This window comes from Doryrhamphus excisus, chromosome 13, assembly GCF_030265055.1.
Source record: "Doryrhamphus excisus isolate RoL2022-K1 chromosome 13, RoL_Dexc_1.0, whole genome shotgun sequence".
NCBI lineage: Eukaryota > Metazoa > Chordata > Actinopteri > Syngnathiformes > Syngnathidae > Doryrhamphus > Doryrhamphus excisus.
This window is the reverse complement of record NC_080478.1, coordinates 8,384,261-8,410,147: the sequence shown is the minus strand read 5'-3', so window position 1 is coordinate 8,410,147 and position 25,887 is coordinate 8,384,261. Positions and strand designations below refer to the sequence as shown.

General features: G+C 39.9%; 1 protein-coding gene across 7 annotated transcripts in view; it reads left to right on the top strand.

Moving 5' to 3' along the window:
* Nucleotides 1-25,887, top strand: part of qkia (QKI, KH domain containing, RNA binding a) — a 105,688-nt gene that overhangs the window by 59,067 nt on the left and 20,734 nt on the right. The window contains exons 5-8 of one of the 7 annotated variants that reach the window (XM_058091394.1): nt 7,573-7,660; nt 10,075-10,374; nt 13,185-13,259; nt 15,394-18,488. In XM_058091394.1, coding sequence (XP_057947377.1) covers nt 7,573-7,660; nt 10,075-10,374; nt 13,185-13,259; nt 15,394-15,410 — 480 coding nt within the window. In that variant the 3' untranslated portion in view covers nt 15,411-18,488. The other 6 variants (XM_058091391.1, XM_058091389.1, XM_058091393.1 and 3 more) reach the window with 6 other exon arrangements.

Below are 25,887 nucleotides of genomic sequence, written 5' to 3'. Positions count from 1 at the left end.
CACTAAGGCGTTTGATTGACTGTAATGGGGAGGAGCAGCCGTGATGTGTTTGTAATAATCTGACTGGAGTCAGGTTGACTTCTATGCTAATGAGCCAGGGTGTCGGTGGTTTAGCATGACTAATGGCTCACATCGCTAACAGAGCTGTCTCGGACTGAGGAAGCAAGCAAAAGGTGCAAAGGGGGGGCTTTGCAGGAACATTGGGAAGTGTTACTAGAGATTGCGTTGCTCGGCTTTTGGGAATTTGACTCCCTCGTCAAAATAAACGTGAAAAAGGCGGCGAACATTACAGAGGGAAGTGCACGAGTTGCACACTCTTTCAAGTCTCTCTTTTTGTACGATAGCAAGAATGTGTGTGTGTGTGTCGTGTTGTGAGTCAGGATTTTGCCTGGTAATCTGTGTGTTAATTGTGCGTCAGAATGTCCTTGAACAAGACACTAATCCCCAAGCTGTTGGTCTCCACCTTGCATCCATCCATGTGTGTGAGTGTCACCGGTTAATTGAGAACTAATACAGTCATCCCTTTTTTATCGTCTTTAAATAGTTCCATACCCGACTGTGATAAGTGAATTTCTGCAAAGTATGATTCATTCATTTTCTACCGCTTTTTCCTCACAAGGGTCGCGAGGGGTGCTGGAGCCTATCCCAGCTCTCTTCGGGCGAGAGGCAGGGTACACCCTGGACTGGTCGCCAGCCAATCACAGGGCACATAGACAAACAACCATTCACACTCACATTCACACCTTTGGACAATTTGGAGTCGCCAATTAACCTAGCATGTTTTTGGAATGTGGGAGGAAACCGGAGTCAAAGTAGGATTCAATAGCAATAAATTGAAAATTTTCATACAGCATAGAAAACCTATTTGACTTTTCTAAAGGCTATTTTTTTAGTTATTTGAGCCTGTAATTATGAAATAACATACCTGTATATACCGTCACAGCGGGGATGGTGAAGCGTGGTGTTGAAACTGATACACGTCACAGGGTTCCAATGTTTAGCCAAATTTTCCGTTGTTTTTTTTTTTACATTTACTTTCACTTCTCTTTTGTTGTCTTGCCACTTTTCTAACCGCTTCAATCATACCGCGTTTTTAAACACCTGCTTCCTTTTTCGTCCTCTGCGTAGGTGACATAGGCACGTTGGTGATGTAAGCGATTCTTCGAAACATGAAAAAAATCCTCTACTATTTTTTTGTAATCAATGTATCTGAATTATAACATGTGTAAATTGTTAAATGTACTTATTTCAAATGTATTCCACTGCTGTAGTAGATTAGTGTCCGAGGTTTAATGAGTTTTCTGTTTTATATATATTTTTAAAAAATGAGGATCGAGTTCCTGTTTCTGTTTCTACCCCACGGGAGCCCGTGCGTTTTCTTCAGCTGACTAAAATTGATTACTCTTGTCGTCTTTTGTTTATTTAGTGCCAGGATGTTTTGAGGCCTATTACAAGTGCTCATTTCTTCATCCCCTTTAGCATGCCACTTTCCTGTAGAGTGCGGAATAGTTGATTAGTCATCTTGGCAGCATGGTGGGAGTAATCATTTTCCTCCAGATGTTGAGTTTGGGACGAGACCAAACTGAAATGGGAAACTGGGAGGGTGGGGTGGGATGGGATGAGGGGAGTAAAAACAGCTGCTGCCGCTGCTACCAGTTCCACCCATCAACAGAACATGAAGTCATCTACTCCTCCCTCCTTCAGGCAATTGACTGTCCCTCCCTTTTCATTCCCGCATTCCACCTCACTCAGTATCCCAGGAGGTACTTGGAGCAGGCTGTGTTTACCTCTGAGGTAATTGTGGTAGTTTGCAGAGAGTCCGACCCCCGTCCCTGCTAAGGCCCAAGATTACGTGCACGCGGTCAAGCGTGATAGTGTGTGTGCGGATTTGCAATGACTGGCAGTGAGGCCAATGATGGAAAGCAAGCCTTAGCCAGTGTCGGCCCACAAGGGAGCCGACAAATTGGTTTTCACTACCGTGTCTGTCTATTCTTGTCTCCGACTCTCCAGGTATGCCTCTCTTCCTGCATTGTCTCCTCCAAGTCAAAGACAATCATTTAGACTTTCTGTTGCCTTCTTGTTCCACTCGTCTCTCCTCCTGTTGTTTCTTTTTTACACCTCTCCAAGCTGTGCCACAATATACCATGGTTGTTTTCTATTGCATGGGCAAGCGCCCCGCTGGGACCCATGGTCTCATCATGTAGAGCAGATCTCAGCTCATTTTATAAAGTTGATGGTGGTATCAAAGTTGATGGTTGTATGCAAAATAGTGCTACCAGCAACTCATGCAGTGGTTTGTACAGATGAATTATCAGGTTTTCAATTATATTTGAATGATTTCAAGAGGGGCTGTGGAACAAAATCCTGACAGAAGATAATTTAGAATCACTGGCTTCAGCCTTTCAAAACTTTATACATACAGATAAAAAGCTAGATTTGTGGTGTGTTTTTATGAAATATTTAGATATAGCTTTAGCTGTAGGTAATATTTAGCTAGGACGGCACAGCGGTCAAGTGGTTAGCGTGCAGACCTCACAGCTAGGAGACCAGGGTTCAATTCCACCCTCGGATCTCTGTGTGGAGTTTGCATGTGCTCCCCCGTGTATGCTAGGTTAATTGGCAACTCCAAATTGTCCATAGGTATGAATGTGAGTGTGAATGGTTGTTTGTCTATATGTGCCCTGTGATTGGCTGGCGACCAGTCCAGAGTGTACCCCGCCTCTCGCCCAAAGACAGCTGGGATAGGCTCCAGCACCCCCGCGACCCTTGTTAGGAAAAATGCGGTAGAAAATGAATGAATGAATATTTAGCTACAGTATTGTATTTCTATGAAATGTGATATTCACGATTGGCATTGGATAGCAATGATAAATTTGCCAGCTTGGTTATTTTAATTCATCAGCATATGGTTTGAAGCGTGGGTCCCGACTATCAGGGGGTAGTCACAACGACAATTTAGCATACATGGAGCGACCTCATTGCAAGGTTGTCATGAAGGCAGTGGGACATGGCTAACCTACTTTATCTCATCATACTGCTGTCTACCTTGGCTTTCCTCCTCCTCCTCCTTCTGTCTTGCTCCTCCCTGATAGCTTTTACCGCTCTGCTGATCTCACAAATAGGCCTCATTGATTGAATCTGATTCTGGTGGATAGAGCAGCATTATTGAGTGGCACTTTTTTTTTCTTTCTCCCACTGATGGACAGGAGTGGGGGGGGGGCTGGTTGGTTCTACATGCATACATGTGTGCATGTTAAGAATACTAAAGGAAACTTCCTCTTCACGTCGGTCTCATTCTGTAATCTAGCACCTATGCCTTCCCCCCCTCTCTCTCTCTCTCTCTCTCTATCTATCGCTATCTCTATCTCTATCTCTATCTATCTCTATCTATCTATCTATCTATCTATCTATCTATCTCTATCTATCTAGATATCTATCTATCTAGATATCTAGATATCTATCTATCTAGATATCTATCTATCTAGATATCTATCTATCTAGATATCTATCTATCTAGATATCTACATATATATATATATATATATATATATATATATATATATATATATATATATATATATATATATATATATATATATATATATATATATATATATATATATATATATATATACATACATATACATATATATATGTATATATATATATATATATGTATATATATATATATATATACATATACATATATATATATATATATATATATATATACATATACATATATATATATATATATATATATATGTATATATATATATATATATATATATATGTATATATATGTATATATATATATATGTATATATATGTATATATATATATGTATATATATATATATATATATATATATATATATATATATATATATATATATATATATATATATATATATATATATATATATATATATATATATATCGTATTCCAATTCCCAGATCATTACACACACGCACACTGTTTTTGTGAATGTTTTATAGCTGGTGAATTCTTACCGAGGACTGTCTTAATTGTGGCACGATTAAAGTGTTAAACTGCGCTCCCCGATGGCGTTCATCAAACATTGATCCAAGCCGCATCTGCGGTCGTAAGCGTTCAACAGCACATCGGGTGGACGTGATTTAAGACAACTCCACTCCCAGCGGTCCCGCCAGTATTATCTTGGGGCTTTTTATCCCTTCCTCCACATCATACCGTGGCTGTCTGCAGACATTGCCGAGCTGTCATCTTTACTGTCTCGAGCAAACTGGAACACGTAGGCTGGCAGGTGTACTTCCTGAGCTTTCACGGAATACCACTAGAATACCACTAAAATTAGCCTCTGTGAGTGGGAAAAGAAAAAGAAATGTGGTGTTTGGGGGATTTAGCGAGCAAACTGCATTTGTGTGAAGATGGAGTTCAATCACCAGCATTCCTCTGGGTGTACATGAAGCGGCACACACAAGAGGCGTCATCTATTAAGAGTTTCCCTCGTTTTAATGGGACCCTACTGTTTGTAATGCAGAGAAAAAATGGTGGCCACTTTTTTTCATCTGTGCCTGTTTTAACCCCAGGAACTTCAAAAATCCATCAAAATACCGCACATGAATAGTCCATATCCCAACATCCATATCGCAGCACGACCTGATTCCTGATTCCTAACCACTCCACTCCAAAGAATACTTGACTAAGTTTTTACTGTCAAGCTTGTGGAAAGATAATGTACATTTTGATTAAATGTCGTTTGAGTGTTTAGGTTTGTTAATTAATGTGGTCGCTATGTTTTTTTTTCAAGGGATGCAGGATCTAATTAGTAGTGATTTTTTTTGAGGTGGTACGCACTGTCAGCCAATGACCTGATCCTTGTTAATTTACTGCAGTGCGGTCCATGCTGTCAACAATGCATGTAAAACGCCACCTTTTGGCCTCGAAGGAGCATGCCGATAACTAGAAACAGTCTGCATGAATATACTCTACCTTGTAGAGTGTCACATTGTTATTGCAATATAATTCTCATGGTAATCTCACCATACAGCAGTCTTTATATTACTAATGGTGGGGCATTGAGGGGGGGTATTAAGATGAATGTCTTCAAGCTTAGCATTTTGTTAGTCTTTATTCATGCTTGAACGCTGCTGGTGCCAACAACTTGTACAGATCATAAATATGACAGGGTCCCAATAGAATTTTGAATTGGGGAGCATGGCAGAAAATGATTGAGAATCATTGACATAAAGCCAGAGTGGTAATTGTTACTGAAATAAAAATTAAAAAAGTGTATACATATACAAATCAGCAACAGCAAAAATGGAAAACCTGGCACTAATTTTACAAGAATAAACTCATCAAATGACAAAAAAAAGTCATAATTTAGTGTGTACTACTGAGTCTTTGAGCATGAACTGATGAAGCCTGCTCTTCTAAGACAACCTGAGCAGTCCAGTTGCGATCGATAGACTGCCATGAGAATACAATGACCTGGATGAATGACAATATTCATGGACACGGACAGTGTAGCAATACTTTATTATGAGCAAAAACTTTTTCCACCCACTACATAAATGCTACAAATGAATGTCTGATTGTACATATTTGGGGTTGTGAGTATGGACGCAGCCACAAAGTATATGCAAACTTCTAAACTCGTTTATGTAGGATTCCAATTCTTGACCCAAAAACATGATTGTATTTGATGAATGTGCTGCCAGTTTTCTCCTATTCACATAAAAATCTTTCCTCAAATTTCTTATGCATTAAATCATTATTAAATGAATTATATATGCTGCATCAATACTAATTGCAGTACCACTGCCACACGCCACTTCCTGACATTTCTTCATCTTTAAAGGTGGAAAAGTGTAGCTTTAAAAAAAAAAAAAAGTTGTATGCTTCATGAAATGAGACTAGTGAGGTAACAAGTGGTCAGTAAAGAGAACTTTCTTGCCTTGTTAATTGGAAGCTCTGCTCCACTAAAACCCCGTCCGACTGCCTTGTATTTAGTCAGCAGAGACCAGACCTGTCACTTTTTCCTTTTCCTTAACCTTGCACTTCTTTTTTTTCCCTCCAGTATGTGTAGCTGTATTCAAGAAGAGTCTCTCAGGGGTTGGCTTTGTAACTCTTCACCCTCCTTTATTCCCCGTGTCCCCGTCTTTCCTTATCGTCGCCTCAGTCGAGCAGAACACTGTCAGAGAATTAACTGTAGTTGTCGCTTCACCGTTTATTTGCTAGCGTGCAACTGTGACGCCATGTGGTGTTTACATGCAAATGAAGAGGGCCTCTTTTGCCCATGGTGCAAGAATATCGCCTCTACCCTTTTCACTCTGTTATTAGCCTATAACTTCCATTTTTACCAGCTACCTTCAAAGATGATACATTGACAGGGGTCAATAGATCACCCTCAGGGTCATCTAAGCGTCTTTTCTCCCTCCATTTCCAAGAGTAATCCACCCTGACCCCTGCTTGAATTGAGATATACTACCTGGGAAAAGCCGTCTGTGTCAACACGGTTATTGAGTGTTCGGTAGCTTCGGGGTGGATGGAGTTTGGGTGCAGAAGGCTATGAGTGGGGAGGGCGTTTTAGTCAAAAGGAAGGAAGGGGGTGTACTATCTTAATTGCTTTTTGTGAATAATTCCAGCCCCCCAATTTAGCAGTAATGAAAGTGGCTGCCGCTTTTGTATTTGTTTATCCAAACATTAAGTGACGGGGTCTAACGTTAGCCGGGCTTTGCTTATTGCGAATTTGATTGCGCACGAGGGAGCCAAGAAAATGACTGTAATTATTATTCTGATATGGATTATGAATATGCATTGTCACACTTTGATGTCTCCTTTTGCCTTTTTAACAAAGCGAAAGCACGAAGCAAGGGCAACACCTAATAGGTTAACCCCGCGTTTCTGAGATAGTGGGGTGAAGTGAGAGGCAGGGGGGCTATACTCAAAACATTATGCAGCAATTATGTGAGTACCAGCAACTCATACAGTGGTTTGTACAGATACATACAGTATATAAATAAAGTATAAATTCTGTCCTCTAGGGGGCCAAGACGGACTATAATTGAGAACCATTGTCTTAACTTCATCAGTTCATCTCTCCCAAATTACAAACATGGTTGCACACAAAACATCATCATGTGTCGCCATAACATCAACATAAGATCCAATAAAAGCTGACCTCGGTCCCAACTCTAAATTTGGGACTATTATTGCTTGTGAGACGTCTGAGCAAGTGTTTTCGTTGACCTGCCATTGCAACACCCACACATGTACAGTAGTTTTGCAACATGGTTGTCATGGTGATTGTTTTGCCTTGCCTGCAATGTGGCTTCCTCTTGTGTGAAAATGTGTTATAGGGGATGGACATTCAGTTAACTGTAAATTCATCGATGACAGCAATGTTGCATTTTTATTACGAATGAGATTGGAGAAGAATGTTCTGAGCTCCTGTTTTAAAGCTAGTAAGCAGAGTGATGTTAACTGGCGGATATAATTGAGACTGAATCAACACCCATCAATACCCATTGTTAGTGTTGTATTTTGGATAAATATATTGACATGTGTTTTTTGTTTCCCCCCAAGGCGGAGGGTGAAGACAATTTGAAGAAGATCCAGCTGATGGAGTTAGCCATTCTCAATGGGACATACCGAGACAACAACGTCAAAGCTCGTAAGTGAACTACGATTAACGACGCTAATGTACACAGCTCGTCACATGAAATGCACCCCATTTCATTAATTAAAATAATTTATTGAGCTGATTTTCTCATTAACAAACTGTTTACCTCCACAAAATCAGAGTTTAGCCAGGTGGGCTGTGTACATATCATCCTCTTCATATGTGGCCACTAGCAGACACCTCTCTCAAGCTGACCAAATAGTTTGTGTTTACCTACTCCACCACCACGAGTAGGAGGACCTACATGTTCCTTTCCCTTTTATCCACCCCTTCACCTTTCCACAGCCATCTTTTTTTTTTCCCCTCCCGTTCCACCTTGCAATCCAGATAAGGATGCTCGGTCTCAACTTGCTCTTGGCAGAATCTTAACTTTTCAGCACACCGCTGGAGCTCACTGTGCTTCAACTCTGCATGTCGGCAAACTAGTTCACCCATCTGCTCAAGGAAGAAGTATCCGAGATCACATGGCCATGCTAATAACCAAAGCTTGCGCTTTGATTGTGTTTGGTATCAAACAGATTTACTTTTTAATTTGAATCTACTCAAATATTTGCAGAAATGGTCAAACTATAGTAACTAGGGATGGGTATTTGACTATATTTTTGTAATCAACTATCAGTTATTTTTTTTGCCATTGCATGGCTGTAGCTCATTTTTATTATGATTTGAGTTCTGTCTAAAACTTCTGATGTAGTTTTGCCTTGGTTTTCTTCAATATTGCACATAACAAAGGTATTCATTAGCCCTGTGTTGTATCTTTTACACAAAATCAAGTGCCCCAAAGGGTTACTGACTGGCTAAATAATCTGCCACGGTGCCAAAGAAAGTGCCCGAAATGTGATGTAGATGAGAAACACCAGGATCTACTTTAAGTCCATGTCAACAATAAGTTCTGTCATTAATCAAGCGTCTACATGTAAAACAATAATTGTTCTCTATAACATACCTTTTCTGCTAATATTTTGGGTGCTTTATGGGGAAAAAATGCTTCGGTTTATGTACCTTTTGGTTTTCTTTGGACCTTTTTAGAACAAAGTTATAACATTACACCTCAATTGCTTCCAGACACAATTATTAATGATTAAATAATTATGCCCCTCCCTAATAGTAACACCATCTCACGACTATAAACTGTATCTGATTGACTTTACCTGTGGGGAAGCTTGTGCCAATTAATGTAGCATGTGCTAAAGCGGGAAAACACATTTTATTAGGGATGCACTTGTTAATTTTGTCGAAAGACTGCTCTACAAATTCTGACTTGCCATTGTTTATTTGGCTTGTTTCCTTGATAATTAGTAAGTTTGTTTAGCTTAATCAGGGGTGTCCAAAGTGTGGCACAACAATATATGGACAGTAATACTGAATTTTGATTATCATTCCCTCACTATATTGTGTTTTTTTTTACTCCTCCCATTCTGTGTGGAAGTGGCAATTTTTTGACTTATCAAATTTTGAAGAAAAAAAAATGTGGCTAACCGGTCAGTTTGCTAGCTTGGTAGCTGCCCATCTCCGTGCAGCATAAGACTTTTGCAGCGTGGTGTAAACAATAAATAATTGTGGAGTATAAAGGCGACTATACGGGTGTTACTTCATGTCTGTAATCATGTTAAATGCTCTATTCCATTTATTAACATTGAATGCTATGTCGCAGAATGCTATATTGTGGTTGGGTCTGGAAACCATTAACCTATATAATCGAGAGACGATTACAAAGGATTATTAGGGCCTTTTACAAGAAAACTTCTATAACTTTTTTTAAAGGGTATTGACTCAAGCACATTTTGACACACACTAGGTAGGTTTTGGAATTAATTAAACATAAAAAGTAGCAATGACCTTCAAAATGTCTCTATGCAATCCATGTTGGAAAAAGTTTGGGCACCCCCGATTTGCTGTTCTGCGACGATACTTACAGAATGAGTGCATCCCTAAAGAATATGGCGACTTAAAATGAGCTGTGCAAAGGGTGAACGTTCCATGCAATATATTGTGTGTTTTACTGAAAAGCTCAACTTTTATTGGCCTATTCCTGTGTCATGTGTACAGTCCGCAGTTCACTTTGGGTTGTGTTGTTGATGTCTGCCATGCTTTTATTTCCAGTAGATGAATGAGCTGCAAGGTGATTTTTGTATGCTTTGTATTGGGATGATTGTTTTGGTGTGAGGGGTTGTTTTTGTTTTTGCTATGTTGGCTTTTATGTGGTCCACCACCATGATCATTGCATGGACTAATTTTCCCTTTTGCCCCTCCCCTTCTCTCTCCCCTGCCACCTTCCTTCTTTTCCTCCTTTTGTATTTTCACCCTTCACTGTTCATCTGTGATAATGATCAACACCGCTACGTTTTATCTCTTGTCCTCTGTCTTCTTTCTACCTCTGTCCTCCGCTCTCTTGCTTATGGCAGCCACCCTTGCATTCTCTCTTGCAGCGGCGGCAGCAGCCGCTCAGGGACCCCGCCTCATAGCAACGCCCACAGGTCAGGTGTTGCCGCCCCAAGCCCTACGGCCCCCGACTCCTGCCGGGGCCCCCATCATGAACCTCATCCGGCCCACACAGATGGCTGCCATGCTGCCCAACGGCACCCCCACTCTGGTGCCGCCCACGCCGGACGGCGGGCTCATCTACACCACCCCTTATGAGTACCCCTATGCCCTGGCACCCACTTCCCTGCTGGAGTACCCCATCGAGCACAGTGGGGTTCTAGGTAAGCGGGCCTGGGGGAGCATGAGTGCGGCAGGTACGGCGGCCAGCTTTAGCCAGCCTGGACCTGAGGGCTTGTTTTACCCCGGCATCGGGGTTCTGGACACAGCTACGATGAGCCACAGTCAAGACTTGTTGAAGGGTAAATATGTTGTGTCCACCTGAAGAACTAAACAAACTGTCAGGGTGGCTGAAGCGGCGAAGTTGATATTAAACCAGCTTAAGACCAGCTCTGCGAATATTTTTGATAAACTGTCAAAAATGGGGGCAGTGACTAGCCTTTATTGACTAAGGTTACTTTACAGTTAAAATACGCTTCCAGGTACACACTCGCCTCACCCATACAGGCGGACTTAGCCGAGTCTGAAATGAGGCACCCCGACAGAAACAAGCTTGCATACACGCAGCCCGCTCTCTAACCCTTTCATGCACTGGCCTGGAGGCATATTCAGTCTGGCAGTAGATCCCTTTGGATTTCTGCAGCTTCTGAAATCATTTTTCTGGGCTGCAGGCAGGCCTTGATGCCTGTAGATAGTCCCTCTGTCACTCCCACAGGGGATGTTCATTAAATTCCTCCAGTCGTGCTTTATTTTTTTTTTTCTCCTTCCCCCTTCCTTTGTTGTCTCAGCTTCACCCGTCGTGAACCTGGGCTTTGTGCTAATACCTGATCTTCCCCTCCATTCTGTGCCAGTAGTCCAGTTCACTATGAGGCTCTATATATTACATTAATTCTCAATGGTGCTTTTAGTTGACAGCATCTGCTACCAAAGAGACAGCCAAGCATCCATTGAAGGCAATTCTGATAACAGCTACCAAAAGCAAGACCTGGCTGACATTATCCACACACAGAGGCTTTGTGCTTTAATTTGACACACTTGTGATGTCGTGTTTTAGCATCAGACTGTGCATGTGCATGTTGAGCTTGCCTCTGGGAGTCATGTGCAGCACAGACGGGGGGCAGCCGGCTGGCTTCTCTCTCTTTAACTCGCGGGGTTACACCGGCTTAGTGCATTTTATTTACTCACTCTATCGATCTGTGCCTTCAGCAACACAGGGCCCTGCGGAACACGTTCACTGCCATTCTCACACATTTCCATGCGCTCAGCTCGGGCTGCCCGCGCCACTTTATCTAGCCGCCATTGGCTTCATTGACAGCAGGGAAATGTAAGGCCATCTGGTGCTTTTGAGCCGTGTAGGTGGTTGCAAAGCAGTTTGCCAAAAACTCCCTGTGAAATTGCCACAGTGAATTTCTTTACACATCCCCTGACTTTGCGTGTTTAATTCCTGCACACGCTACATTTTGTCATACAGTGGAACCTCTGTGGCTGAACATAATCCATTCCAGCATGCTGCTCAACCTCCCGTTTGTTTGTATTGGAACATTTTCTCATCGAAAAAATGTAAATAATCAGTTCTAGGGTCAAGTTGTTGACATACAAACAAAACCGACCATACAGACAGCTTTTAAGTATCATCTTTTTTCACCCTTAAATATAACTCTGGCCTCTTTCACAGACAATTCTGCATAATAGAAGTACAGTAGATCCGGTATTTATTTGTATCTGTGCTTTTCACACAAAACCCACGTCTGAAGTGTCAGATGTTAAACTTGACACTGCAGTGCCAATATCATGGCTTTCCCTTAAACACGGGGTCGTCACACCTCTGCTACAGCTCATATACTACCTCCAGACCCAGGACATTGCAGACTTTAGCCCCTTTCACACAGAGGTCCTGCAAAATTGGAACATTACAGCTGAAACAGTACCGTAAATTCGGCATTTATTCGCGCTAAGCGATGACACGGCACACTGCAATCAGTGACGGTTGCTTTCAACACAACAGGGAGGGAGAAGTGAGTGTTGGATGTTAAACTTCACACTCCAGTCCGGGCATCACTTTACACAGTTAATATCCCGCCCCTGTTACAGCTGCCTGTTCCGGCAACTGCATCATTGGGAAAATGTGTGAATGTGGTTAAATATTGGCAATAAAGACCAGCCTTGGGTTTTTTGCAAAAAAAAAAAAAAACTAAGAGAGCAAAACCACACCCAGATTCTCCAGATGTGGAGTCATCTTGCGTGACATGCTGACATTCACACGACTTCAAGCAGGGCAGTGTTAGACAATTAGATGTTCCACATGGATATGTTTTCACAAAAACAGTCAAAACTTGTGAGGTTCCACTGTACTTGTGCAGAAACATCAGCTCGGACGACACACACATACACACACACACACATACACACACTCCACCCAAAGGAAGTGCTGATTGGCTTGAGAGAAATGGCGAACGATAAATGAAAAAGAAGGTGTCGAGAGGCAGGTGGCGTCTGCCGCTATTCAATTACCATCAGAGCTGTATTGGATCCCCTCCCCCAACTTTTCAAAATAAGGCGACAAATTTCTGTCAAGCCCCTCTCTGGAACCCACGGGAAGAATCCCATTATTTTTCCCAGGCTGCCTGGAAGCCATTACCCTTCACCTACCCTTCCGCCCCCCTCAAAAAGAGTCCCCCATTGAACACTGAGCACTGTGGAATTTAATGACTTAACTTATGCATATTTGAATATGATGCAGAAATCCTGAAAAAAAAGGATGTATTTTGTTTTCTACTGTATTTTTTCTGTGTTAATACAAGCTACGTGATGTGCATATATGTACTATAACCTGTATTACGTTGCAATTCAGTGTATTGTTGTATTATCCCAGCATTATTATGATAACGGTTAAAGAAAATGTGAATGTTGCTACTGTAATATATGACTGCTCAAAGTGAATGGTTTCTAACCTTGTGGACCTGTTACAATCTAGGTGCAATGGCTACTAAAGTGAGACGGCATGACACGCGGGTCCATCCTTACCAAAGGATTGTGACCGCTGACAGAGGTCAGTTTAGTCTCTTAGCTACACTCTGCTCTCAATTGATGCATTTCAATGATTGTGATGCCTCGATGCCTTAGTTGGGAATTTCTATTGTGTTGTCCTTATTATATGTGTATGTGTTCCCCCCCGCACTCCTCCTGACCCCATATATACAGTATCTTTACGATATGTCCACACACCCGCTAAATGGTGCGTTGTGGCATGCACATTTTGTTTACATTCAGTCTTTAACTTAGAAAGAGCTCATTTGCAACGACAAAAATAGATGTTTTTAACATGGGTACGTGTGACAAATACTGTATTTCCTCGCCTCAAATAAATACCGCCTCCTTAACTAATAAAAACAGCAGCACCTGTCAAAGCAGGTGGATGTTTGTAAGCCGGTTGGCCACGCAGTTTTAAACGTCTTGCACTACATCGCTTGGTGCCTTCATATTGGCTACACCCACTCGGCCTTGCATTTTCCCCCCTATAACTACTTTTATTTAATAAAAAAAAAATACTAATCCTTCGAGTTGGAGTTTGAGGTCTCAGATTACATTATGTAATGATTTACTCTCTCAGGACTCACTGTAAAAGGAAAAAAAAAAGGTAAATATGATTTTGATGCATGTGCATCACAAACATACACTGCCATTTTACTCAAGGACCCATGGCGCACTGTTGTTAGTATGACGGCACTTCCTCCTTCATCTCCACCTCCCCCGGAGTGCCTCACTGCCCAGGGCAAATTGCGAATGTAGAGAATCGTGATCGCAACATTCATATAAAGTACAGTTATCCCTCGTTTATTGAGGTTAATTTGTCCCAGACCCAACTGTGATCAGTGAATATTTCCATACTTACAGCATAGAAAACCTTATTAGAGCCCTCTAGACATGAAATAACACCCCTATAGTAATCTTTCCACTCATATTACCCAATATAGTAGACGGAATATCGGAAAAGAAGACATACTGTTAGCATTGAGAGTGTTCTTCGTTGATGTACTTCCAGAACTTACTGCCTTGGCTAATGGCTAACATTACTGGCACCTAGTGACCAGTGTTGAATACTACATATGAACATAAAAAACTGTTTTTTCGGGAAAAAAAATACTATAATACCTGCATATAATATATTTTCTGATATTATTATTGTAAAACTGCATCTGTTTAAACATATGCCTTGGTGTAGTTGAGTAACCAAACGCCCACGGGCATTTATATGAGGAAATACAGTCAATTTGCCACGATGTTGCTCCATATTAAAAAGGTCTTATGTGTTTATTGCAAAGGAGCCCTTCAAGTAAGGATATGTACACTGTGTATAGTATTTCAAAGCTCAGGCAAAAAGGTGATATTAGCAGCTTTCTTTTCCTGGTTAATGCAGCTGTGAAGCCCAGTACAGGTAGTACTTTGCAGGCAGTGCTCTACGTGTACAACTATATTAGACATTCCTCTGATGGGAGATTAGCCGCCCCGCGCGTCCGAGAGAGCGAAAAGAAAAGTAGCCTTGCTTGCTGCTACCGGGCACCATTTCACTTTGGAAAAGTTTCTTTTGGATCTTTCCTATTTTTTTACGGGATATAAAGTCACACAGCTTTTAGGTAGCTTGCATTCCCTCGATATTAATTCACTTGTACACGAGGTACTGTCATTTTATACATACAATATATTGAAAGCATTTTTATATCAAAATGTATTTATGGTTCCTGTGTATTATATTTATATTCTATAAAAGTATACTGCTAAATAAAGAGGAAGAATCGTACAAAGTCGATTCATGTTTATTGCACATTTAACACTAGTGTCGTAGTTTTAGTTATCACTGCACTAACTGGCACAAAAGCAAAGAAACACTAAAACACTAGAATGTTGTTATTTTATGTTTGTCTGTCCAACTCTTTGCTTCTGTGTTTTGGTTTTGCGGGGCATTGTGCGCTAAATACAAAACAACCGCCGCTGCCTAAACACGGGTGGGCGGGGTGCTTGGTTTTACCATGCAAGGAGAAAGGGGGGCGGGGCCACATGAGATTGTTTGCATTCATTTTTTTTATTGTTCAAATGATGTCATTCCAGTCTCTTCTTGCTGACACTAATATCCTTTCTATCTTTGTTTTCTGTTTGTTTTTGTTTTTGTTTCTAACCACCTATAGCCGCCACCGGCAACTAACACATGACCTTCTGACCTCTGAACTCTTCACCCAATGACGAGCCGCCCCAAGCCTGCCTGCTGATCAGTTAACTGGTAATTTGCCTTTCGCTAGCCTCTCGGACGCAAGTGACAGAGAGAGAGAGAGAGAAAGAAATAAGAGGGAGGCGCCTACCCTAACAAAATCTTCACACAAACATGACAAAAAAGTTGTGTAATACTCCATTATTTTTTCATTTGGTTTTTGGTTTTCACCCTCCCCACACACCCCCCGACCACACCCTCCCCTTTCCTTCTGTTCATTGAGTTCAGTTCCCATTCTTTCTCTTTCTTTTTCTTCACGAGTCACACAGCGGGTGGGATGTTTGTGGTGTTAATCATAAATGTGCACTGAAGTTTAATAGCAATAAGATGCCAACCAGAACCCACCCGTACCCGTGGGGGCGTGAATCACCAATTGTGGGTCTAGAATGGCAACACAATGCCCCTCAAAAAAAAAAAGAAACTGAAAGAAAAAGAAACAGAAGGAAAGAGAACACTCACTCTCTTAACTTGGATTTTCTGTCAACATGTTAGCAGTGTGTTAGCTGACACATTCTGGGTGTGCCGCCCTTTTTAGCCTTGCCCCCAAACAGCTTTTTGTCTGATTGGTGAAACAAATGCATGGCTGTCATGATTGCAAACAATACGCTTTGTTTTTTTTTTTCTTCTTCTTTTATAATCTGTGTTTTTATTTTTGAGGGATCTGCGCTTAATTTTCTGTTCACATGTGTTGTGCGGGCGGGTGAGTGTTTTTTTTTTCTCTCACGCTAAAGCGGCAGCCTGCTAAAGCTAAGATGGAATGGTTATAATTTGGGATGAAGGGTTTATGTTTGCGTGGGTGTGCATTCTTTTGTGTTTTTATTTGAAATACTATGATGAAAGTAGGGTGTTATGAGGCTTTGGGGCATCCCTCCCCTCGGCCTCCGCCATTCACACTACATCCATTTTACAGTGCCTGATGCATTTAGAACAACAAAATGAGTTCGCTTAAGCTGTGATGATCAAAAAGACAAAAAACAAAAAACAAAACAAGTATTAAGTGTGCGTATTTAGCCAAAGGGTTTCCTATGAATTATTATGATTATGATTCTGCAAATATGCATCTGTCTAGCAGAGGGTGTGGTTTTAAAAGTTTGCAAAGGTGTGGATTTGCGGTGCCTGCCTTCAACTGGATGAGGCAACCAATCAGTTAGCATTTTGTTTTTGTTATTCCTGAGGAGCAGGGAAAAAAAAACACACTAAAATGACTACGAGATTGCCATAATTACTAGAAATAAGGGGCACTCGCTTTTATGTTTTCCTACACCGTGTCGCCAGTTTTTTGTGGCGTTTTTAATTATTATATTTAGCCGATTTATTTTACACATCGGAATGCGCCAACCTGAAAGTGCATCCACAATGTGTCACAACCCCCCCAACCCCCAGCCCTTCCACAAGTTTTGTTGAACTCTCTCAAGAAAAAAAAAAAGGATGTGAAAGCCATGCCTGCCTGTTTAAATTGCTTTATACATACGTCTTATATACACGTGTGTGTGTATATATATACACATATATGCATATATATACAGTGTGTGTATATATGTGTGTATATATACATATATATACATATACAAATGTAGATACGCCGTTGCATATATAAATACAGATGCGAACAAAAACATTGATAATTTTACAGGGTGCTGGTGTAGAGAGAAAAAAAAATAATTCTATTTTTGGCAATTTTAGCTTTTGATACTTTACTTGCAGATACAAAATCTGGGGGGAAAAAAAAGACAAAAAATGGGTGAGGACGTGCAAATGCTGTTGGCCTGGTATTGACTGGAAAGGAAGGGTTTTTAAAGGAAAAAAAAAACGAAAAAAAGTGCCTTATCGAGAGTGGTTTCTGTTTTTCTGAGTAGTCCAGTTGAGTTCAGTAAGCGAAAAAGAAAAAAAAAAAATATAAAAATATCCCAGCACCCACCCAAGATGGCGCAGCAGAGCAGAGCGGCTCGTGATTTTCTTTTTTTTTTTTGGCCGCCTCTGCCGCCGCTGCCATCGTCGTTACTCTATGCAACCAGACTTAGCTAACCAGCTAACTATGTGCCATGTTGTTGATTTTTTTTGTCTTCCTCGGATTACTTTTTTGGTTTTCTTTTTAACTTGACGGCCCTTTACTCTGCTGTACGAGCAGGCTCCTGATTTTTTTAAGAATCACACCATTGTTTTCTTTTTTGCGTGTGCGCGTGACTTAACTTCCTAGAAGAAACGGCGCTAACTGTAGCAATGCAGTAGGACACATTGAGTCGATCGTGAGCTGAGAAAAATACATCCACAGTGTTTGTTTCAACGACATTTGAAACAACGTCACTAAATCCACATTTATTATCTATTATTAGCTTTTTCGTTCATGGCTTTCTCATCAAGCCGTAAAACACACCAAAAGGTCAATGAAATTAACTTTTCTTCCAGTGTTATTCTTCTGATATTATTTAGAAAAAATTGAAATGCAATATTAAAAGCGGAGACGGCTATTCAGCGTTTGACAGTATTACGAGAAGTCCCTCCGTGATGTTACACGCTACGGTGTCATTGTGTTTGGCTGTCCATCAGGTGGAAAAGTTGAAAGACGTTACCGACCATATTCTCTTCTCTTGGCCTGCCTATTACACATGTATGATAATGTAATTAACAGCCATTGTTACAGGTTTATAATGTATTTTTCTAATCTCATTTTATATGTATATTAATCATGTTTCTGAGTGCTTTTTTATGACTCCCCCCTGTCCCCCAAACCCTTCCTTCTCCTCCCCTTTGCCCCCTCCTTCACTTTTTAAAGTGTCTCTGGTGGGGAATGTTGCCTTCCCCCCCTCCCCTGTTAAAATTATATTTTGTTTTAATGCCCAGCTTGTTTAACTCATTAGCTACTTGATTAGTTTTTTTTTTTTTTCCTTGTCATAAGTATTTTTACATGCTTGCCATTTAGTTTTCATGGTGTATGCTGTTATTTTTTTTTCTTATTAACCTCTTGGCATTTATTTTAATAAAACATTCTTAGTAAGAATTTTACTAACTCGCTGATATTTTTGTCTTGTGTTTTTAACCAATTTCATGAATGTATTGACTAGGTCTGGTTCACGGACTAACAGAATTAAAAACTGGTGACTCATGGACACTCACACTACAAACGCGCACACCGAGAATGTCTTCTCATGGAAGTTGGAGTAGAAAATCGTACCAAAAAAACAAAACAAAGAGGCTATTTCTCACTCAATACTTACTCCCAAACAAACAATGGGCTTCACAAACTAGATTTGCAACGTTTCATTGATGATTAATCGATTATCCAATTAATTCACAACTATTTTAATATTAGATTAATCTTTTTTTGTTAAAAAAATGTAAATATCCTCTGATTACAGTCCTGCAATGTAGTTGAGACAAAATCAACAGTGCCTCTGCTGGTTGCAGTCCAGTACTGCATTCCATTTTGGTTCAATTGCTTCAAAACTGAATAATCGACAAAAAACTCCACGCAAAAGCACGCTACTTTTTTGTTTTGTTTTTTAAAGAATTTGACCTAAACTATTGTCTTAAAGGAAAACCGCACATATTGTGAATTTTGTCCATCATTCACAATCCTCATGTCAAACACGATCACATATTTCTTTTTTTGTGTGTTCTAGCGAGAAAACAAGTTAGTTTGAGCTAGCTAACAACGGACGTCTTGGAGGTACATATTTTGACGCTAAATCCCTAACAAAAAAAAACCAAACGCCATGGATATAATTGACTTGTATATTAAGGTACAGCGATATTGTTATTGTAGCAGCCAAAACGAAACACTATATCTGGCCGAAAAACACAACGCCTCGCTTAACCGCCCGTCTCAGCATCACTCACAGATGGAACAGATGGAAAAGTGAATACACAGTTCTCAATTTCACTAGGAATACTACCTGAGGACGGGAACACACAGCCATCCCAATGAGAGCTGACATAGTAAGTGTTGTCGTTCTTTCTGTCTATGCTGCTGTTGTTGACAGAAGTTGCATTAGTCATTAGCTATACGGGCCATGTGAAGTCAACGCTTCTCGTTATGGTAATGTTTTAAATCATTAAAATACAGCAAGATACTGTAAGTACTACATGTTATTATCAGTGTACTTGTTAATGCATGAGCACAGCTTGTATATCAAACGGACTTATTAGTCGAAATAGGTACCTCCTATTTACATGCATTATTAGCAAGCTCATACGGACTTGTTTTCTCTTATTAGAATCCACAGAAAATTGAAAGAAATATATGTTTATGTTTCACATAAGGATTGTGAATGATGGGCAAAAATCATTTTCAACATTTTACCAGCCTTTTTCTGTAGTTTGTGTATACGTTATACCGCAAATAGGACAACGGTAATGATGACGGGGCAGTTTGTCGACGGTAGAGTTCACTTCAAATTTTTGTATTAAAGGTTCGATATTGACCGTGACTGTGAACAGTATAATTGCCTAATTTGAACTAAAAGCTCAACAAAAATCCTGCATATTCAATATTTTTTTTGTCTTAACAAAGTATTTTCTACATTGTAAGGTTAAATAATCCAGAAAAAAATCTGAATGACAAAAAAAATAATTTAGCAAAAATGCTGTCAACGGGAAGGTTAGCTACCTATTTGTTGATTTTGTGCTTTTCTACTAACTTTCATAATTGACACAATGACAGCAAAGTAGTTGAGATAGACTCAAGAGCGCCTCTGCTGGTTGCAGGCCAGTAGTGCACTCCATCTTGGCTCCATTGTCTCAAAACTTTTATCAGTAAACAAGTACACTCAAAAACACCTTTTTTTTTAACTTTCTCTCAAAGTTTGATCTAAAATTTTGTCTTAAAGTTGAGTTAGCATCCCAAATTGTAGGAAAACACCAGAAAAAAATGTTTGGCTATTGAAAAAGGCGGTAAACAGTCGAACTTTGTATTGTGCGTTCACTATTAAAAGTGACTTATTACTTATGTAATAATTCTGAACTAAAAATAAATACATTTTACATGGAAATATGCCTCAAACCTTACCGTTGTTACCATGTTTCTTTTGCTGCCCGGTTAAACCTTGTGCAAGTCCAATGTTACTTGGTTATAAATTCAAAATGGCTGGCGTTTTTTGATGCGTACGAAAATCCTACTAAATTCCCATGAGAAGGAACCTCACCAGCAACATGACAAACACGATCTAACTGGAAAGTGCACGAGTTGATGCGCGTCCCTCACTCCTGCTCACGCATTTCTCACCTCTGTGCTGAAAACGTGAACTCTGCTGCCACTCTTCATACTTTTGCCCTGGCTCGCCCCCAAACACCGCTGCTGGTCTCTTCTGGAGACCGTTCTTTCTCTTTTTTTTGTTGTTTTTTGTTTTTTCTCCATGTCCTGTCCTTCTGTGTCTCGCACCCTGGGATGCGACAGGATGATTACTAGCAGGAAAAAAAAAATCATCTCTGAGTTTGACTCTATGCCAAAACACATCACCTGAAAGGGATGCATTTCAGGAGCGGGGCATGTCGTCATCGTGGGGGGGGGGGGGGTGCATTTAAACACCAGCGAGGGAGTTTTGTCATGTTGAGATAGCAACGTTCTATTCATCTCCAGCTGGTGCAGCATTGGTGTTATTGATAACAGCGCTAATACCAAACCCTGAGGGAACCTGCATCATCAAACACTCTGCAACCACACGCCAGTATATGAACTACTTAGGGATCAAAACAATTGCATTATTCCTTCCCAATATGGATTCCAGCTATTTATTATTTGAGTTTTGTATTCATTTACTATTGTCTCAAACACTGCCAGTGTCATTCTACTGCTTTTATTCCTCCCTCCTGTACTCGAGGTGTTGTCGCTGACACACATTGGAAAAGATTAACGTCATTAATCCTTATTATTGCGCCTACACGGCTCTTTTTTTTTTTTTTTCCTCTGGGCAACTCGGCCCTTCGTGATTCTTCTCGAGCGCACAATGAGATTAAACATGTTTAACATCAACGTTCATATGAATTAAGTGAATTATTAAGAAGTCCTGTCATGACTGGATTACATAGAGTCAGCACAAACCTGCTAGTGTTTTGTTTTTTGTTTTTTTCTCCTCAAATAGTGGCCTTTACTTTAATAAACGGAATTTCTGGGTTGATTGCAGGATGCGGCAACCACAAAAAAAAAACTCAGAAGATTCTGCAGTAATTTTACAAGAATAAAGTCAGAATATTAAGATAAAACAGAAGTAATCTAACAAGATTAGAAGTTCCAATTAATTAGTTCTAATCTAAATAGTAGAATTAAACTACAAATACTAAAAAAAAAAAAAAATCCCCCAAATTCACCCCATATTAAGAATGAATAAAATGTAAATTTTTGGACAATAATTTCTGAATAAAGTCAGAATATGGGAATAAAGTCATAGTTCCGAGAGTAAAATTTGTTCTTAAAATTTTCTTATTTACCTTTTTTTTTTTTTACTAATAGGTTGAGCAAAGTGACAAGGGATTACTATATTATAGGTTTTAGTACATAAAGATTTTGGGTATCAATCCCTTTTTTAGCAGGCGGCACGGTGGTCGAGTGGTTAGCGCGCAGACCTCACAGCTAGGAGATCAGGGTTCAATTCCACCCTTGGCCATCTCTGTGTGGAGTTTGCATGTTCTCCCCCGTGCATGCGTGGGTTTTTTCCGGGTACTCCGGTTTCCTCCCACATTCCAAAACCATGCTAGGTTAATTGGCCACTCCAAATTGTCCATAGGTATGAATGTGAGTGTGAATGGTTGTTTGTCTATATGTGCCCTGTGATTGGCTGGCGACCAGTCCAGGGTGTACCCCGCCTCTAGCCCGAAGACAGCTGGGATAGGCTCCAGCACCCCCCGCGACCCTCGTGAGGAAAAGCGGTAGAAAATGAATGAATGAATCCCTTTTTTAGTCAAGGTCCACTGGTGCATGCATACATATAGATACCTTACTTCAAATAAACACCAGTCGGCTACTATTTAAGGAAATGCGGTCGGAGCCCGTCCAGTTCCAAATGTGGGAAAAGCACAATAATAAGACGCCCCAAATGCTGCCTATAAAAAAGTGCCTTCTTTTATGGTAAATCACTCAAGTGCCACTTTTGTCTCCCACTTTCTTTCGTTTGAGGCGTTTTGTTGAGCAGAAAAACACAAATAAATGTGACACACGTTCGATTAGACCGCTGAAAAAGACGCGTCTCAGGGCATTCAGTGTATTTGACTTTCTTTTGTTGGACCTACTAACGTTTCCCACCTATCCATCTTGCCTTGTTTCTGGCTAACAAACATTCCTTACATGAGTTAAATGGCAGGTTTGTCACACTCGTGTGGAAAAATGCCACCAAAAATTTCAAAAATATTTTAGCCCCACTGGATTTTCTTTTCTTTTAAAATACTAGAATGTTCCTTATAGTTTCGAATAGTGGTGCACTACAATGTGTGTGATGTGTAGTAGTTTTGTGTTGTTTTTTTAAAGAGGGGTTAGACTGAGAATTTTTGGTGTCAAACATGTAAATGACAGTTTTGTTGCTCACACCAAAAAAAAAAAAAAAAAAGGGAAAAGAAATGTGTGCAATAAAGAATCATGTATACAAGTGTGACTTCCCTTCTACTCTACTGCTTACTTTTTATCCCTGACATCGTCGCTTTGGATTTACGGGGACCTTTTTGGCTTCCAAAGGTAAGTTATTTTTATTTTCCCCAGAAACGGCAGAAAGTGAATGTTAAAGTTCACAGCTGGCAGAGTCACTGAGAAGAAAAGTGAAGAGTGGCATTTTCTTGTTGTATCATTGTGGGGTTTTTTGTGTTTTGTTTTTTTTTTAATGTTGACTTTCACTACAGTCAGTCCTGAACCACATCTAGTTGTTTCTTGTGGCATATATATATAATATGAATATATATTATATATATAAATATAATATATATAAAATATATATAATAGTGACTTCATCAAGAGATGGGGCGTTGAAACGACTAAATAAAAAATGTATATGTACTGTACATGCGTCTCAACAGCAACATTCTCTATTTATATAGAGGGCATAGTTGACATTTTTTAAATATTCCTTTAAATTCATGGAAACTAAATGACATTTAACACCATATATTTAATACAGATTATATATTTTGTTTTTTTTGTTTTAAAAAACAGACAAAATTGGAAGATGATTGTTTTTTTACTGGACAATGAATTTTGTACTTAATACAAACAGTGTAGAGTACAGGATAGTCACTAATGAAAAACAAAGGTTTGGTTGAAAACATGACTTGGATATGAACACTATGTTCTGTTTGATACAGATTCATTTATTAACAGCTTACAATAAAAAATATCAGTTATAGAAATTCTGATAATGTCTTTTTGTGTATGTCTTAGAAGCTTTTAAGATTGTGTAATAATGTACGGATGACCTGTTGAAATTAAGGAGTGGAGAGTGGTCACCTAAAAATCAAAATGGCGCCCTCCGTCCAATCATATCTCAAGCTTTCATGAACCAGGAAGTAGTCAGCTTGCTAATAAACAAGCTACTAGTACCCTTCCTTTACAACACCTAATTAGTAGCACAGTCCGCCTCCATTTTACACGAGACATCAAACCAACTAATCATTTGCTTAATAAAGTGTATAAAAACACGTGTTAATAATAATAGTAAATAGTAATTGAGCCTTGCAGTCGGTGCTTTAAAACAGTAGCCTGCCCCTGTCACCCTCCGTCCAATCATATCTCAAGCTTTCATGAACCAGGAAGTAGTCAGCTTGCTAATAAACAAGAAATGGTAGTACCCTTCCTTTACAACACCTAATTAGTAGCACGGTCCTCCTCCATTTTAGACGAGACATCAAACTAACTAATCATTTGCTTTTATTACCAGTATTTAATAAACTAGTTAAGTAATGCTGTGTTTAATTTGTTGGAGGTTGGCTGTGCCCCTTTTCAAGATGGCGGCAACTAATGTGAGCACACCATGCGGCTACATCACCATCAGCAATTGCATTCACACTTATAAGGAGAAAATTATGGAAATATGTCATAAATGTGGATAAACGTCATGGATAAAGGAATCTGGACATCAACAGGAAGTGAAAACAGATGAAAGAGGAGCGGCGAGAGCAGTTTCAACTCTTGTGCAAAGACTTTCTCTGAAGTGTTTTGCCGGATTTGTGTCCATGCATGTAAAAGGTACGTGTCATGCACCCATTCAAACACATATATGGATACACCTGCAAAATGAAGGTTAAAGTCTATAAAAACATGTGTTAATAATAATAATAAATAGTAATTGAGCCTTGCAGTCGGTGCTGCAGTAGCCTGCGCCTGTCACCCTCCGTCCAATCATATCTCAAGCTTTCATGAACCAGGAAGTAGTCAGCTTGCTAATAAACAAGAAATGGTAGTACCATCAAACCAACTAATCATTTGCTTTTATTACCAGTATTTAATAAACTAGTTAAGTAATGCTGTGTTTAATTTGTTGGAGGTTGGCTGTGCCCCGTTTCAAGATGGCGGCAACTAATGTATAAAAACATGTGTTCATCATAATAGTAAATAGTAATTGAGCCTTGCAGTCAGTGCTTTAAAACAGTAGCCTGCTCCTGTCATATAGATGATCTTTGAATAGTATTTCCTGTTTAGTCTGTGACATTTCAATTTCTAGTCGGTCCTTAAAAACGGCAGAGTGCATTCTTTTACATACATATATGGATTTTTGACTTAAAACATCACCACACTCCTGTCATATAGAGGATCTTTGAGTAGCGCTTATGCAGTTGATCCATAAAACAGCAGGACACGCCTGTCATATAAAGGATCTTTGTCTAGTGTTTTTGTAGTAGGTCGTTAACAGAAGTGTTCCTATTTAGAGGGTAGCGTTTATGCAGTTGGTTCTTATATACTGCTGAGTGCTTCTTACATATACAGAATCTTTGACTAGTGTTTTTACAGTAGGTCCTCAAGAACATCAGCTGCTATGTAGAGGATCTTTGAGACTATTTTTGCAGTCAGTCCTTAAGACAGCACAGCACTCCTGTCATATAGAGGATCTTTGAGGATCATTCATGCAGAAGGCCCTTAACAGTGGTCCTGCCATTTGGAGGATCACTGAGTAGCTTTTATGTGGTAAATCCTTAAGGGTGCATTCCTGTTTGTAGATTTGTGACTTCTATTTTTGTAGTAGGTCCTTAAAAACAGCAGAGTGCTCTTTACAGACATATAGAGGATCTTTGACTTGTGTTTTTGCATAAGGTCATTTAAAAACAGCACCCCACGAAGTTTCTGAATGTTGGCTTGTGTGTTTTGAAGGGAGGTGTAATGTCTCACAAGAAGGGGGGCGGGGGGGCTGGAATTGACTTTAATATGATGCATGCATTGAGGGGGATGAGGGGGGGTTAGAGAACGGAAAGAAGAGATGAAGTAGATGCCGATGGCGGCTTCGGC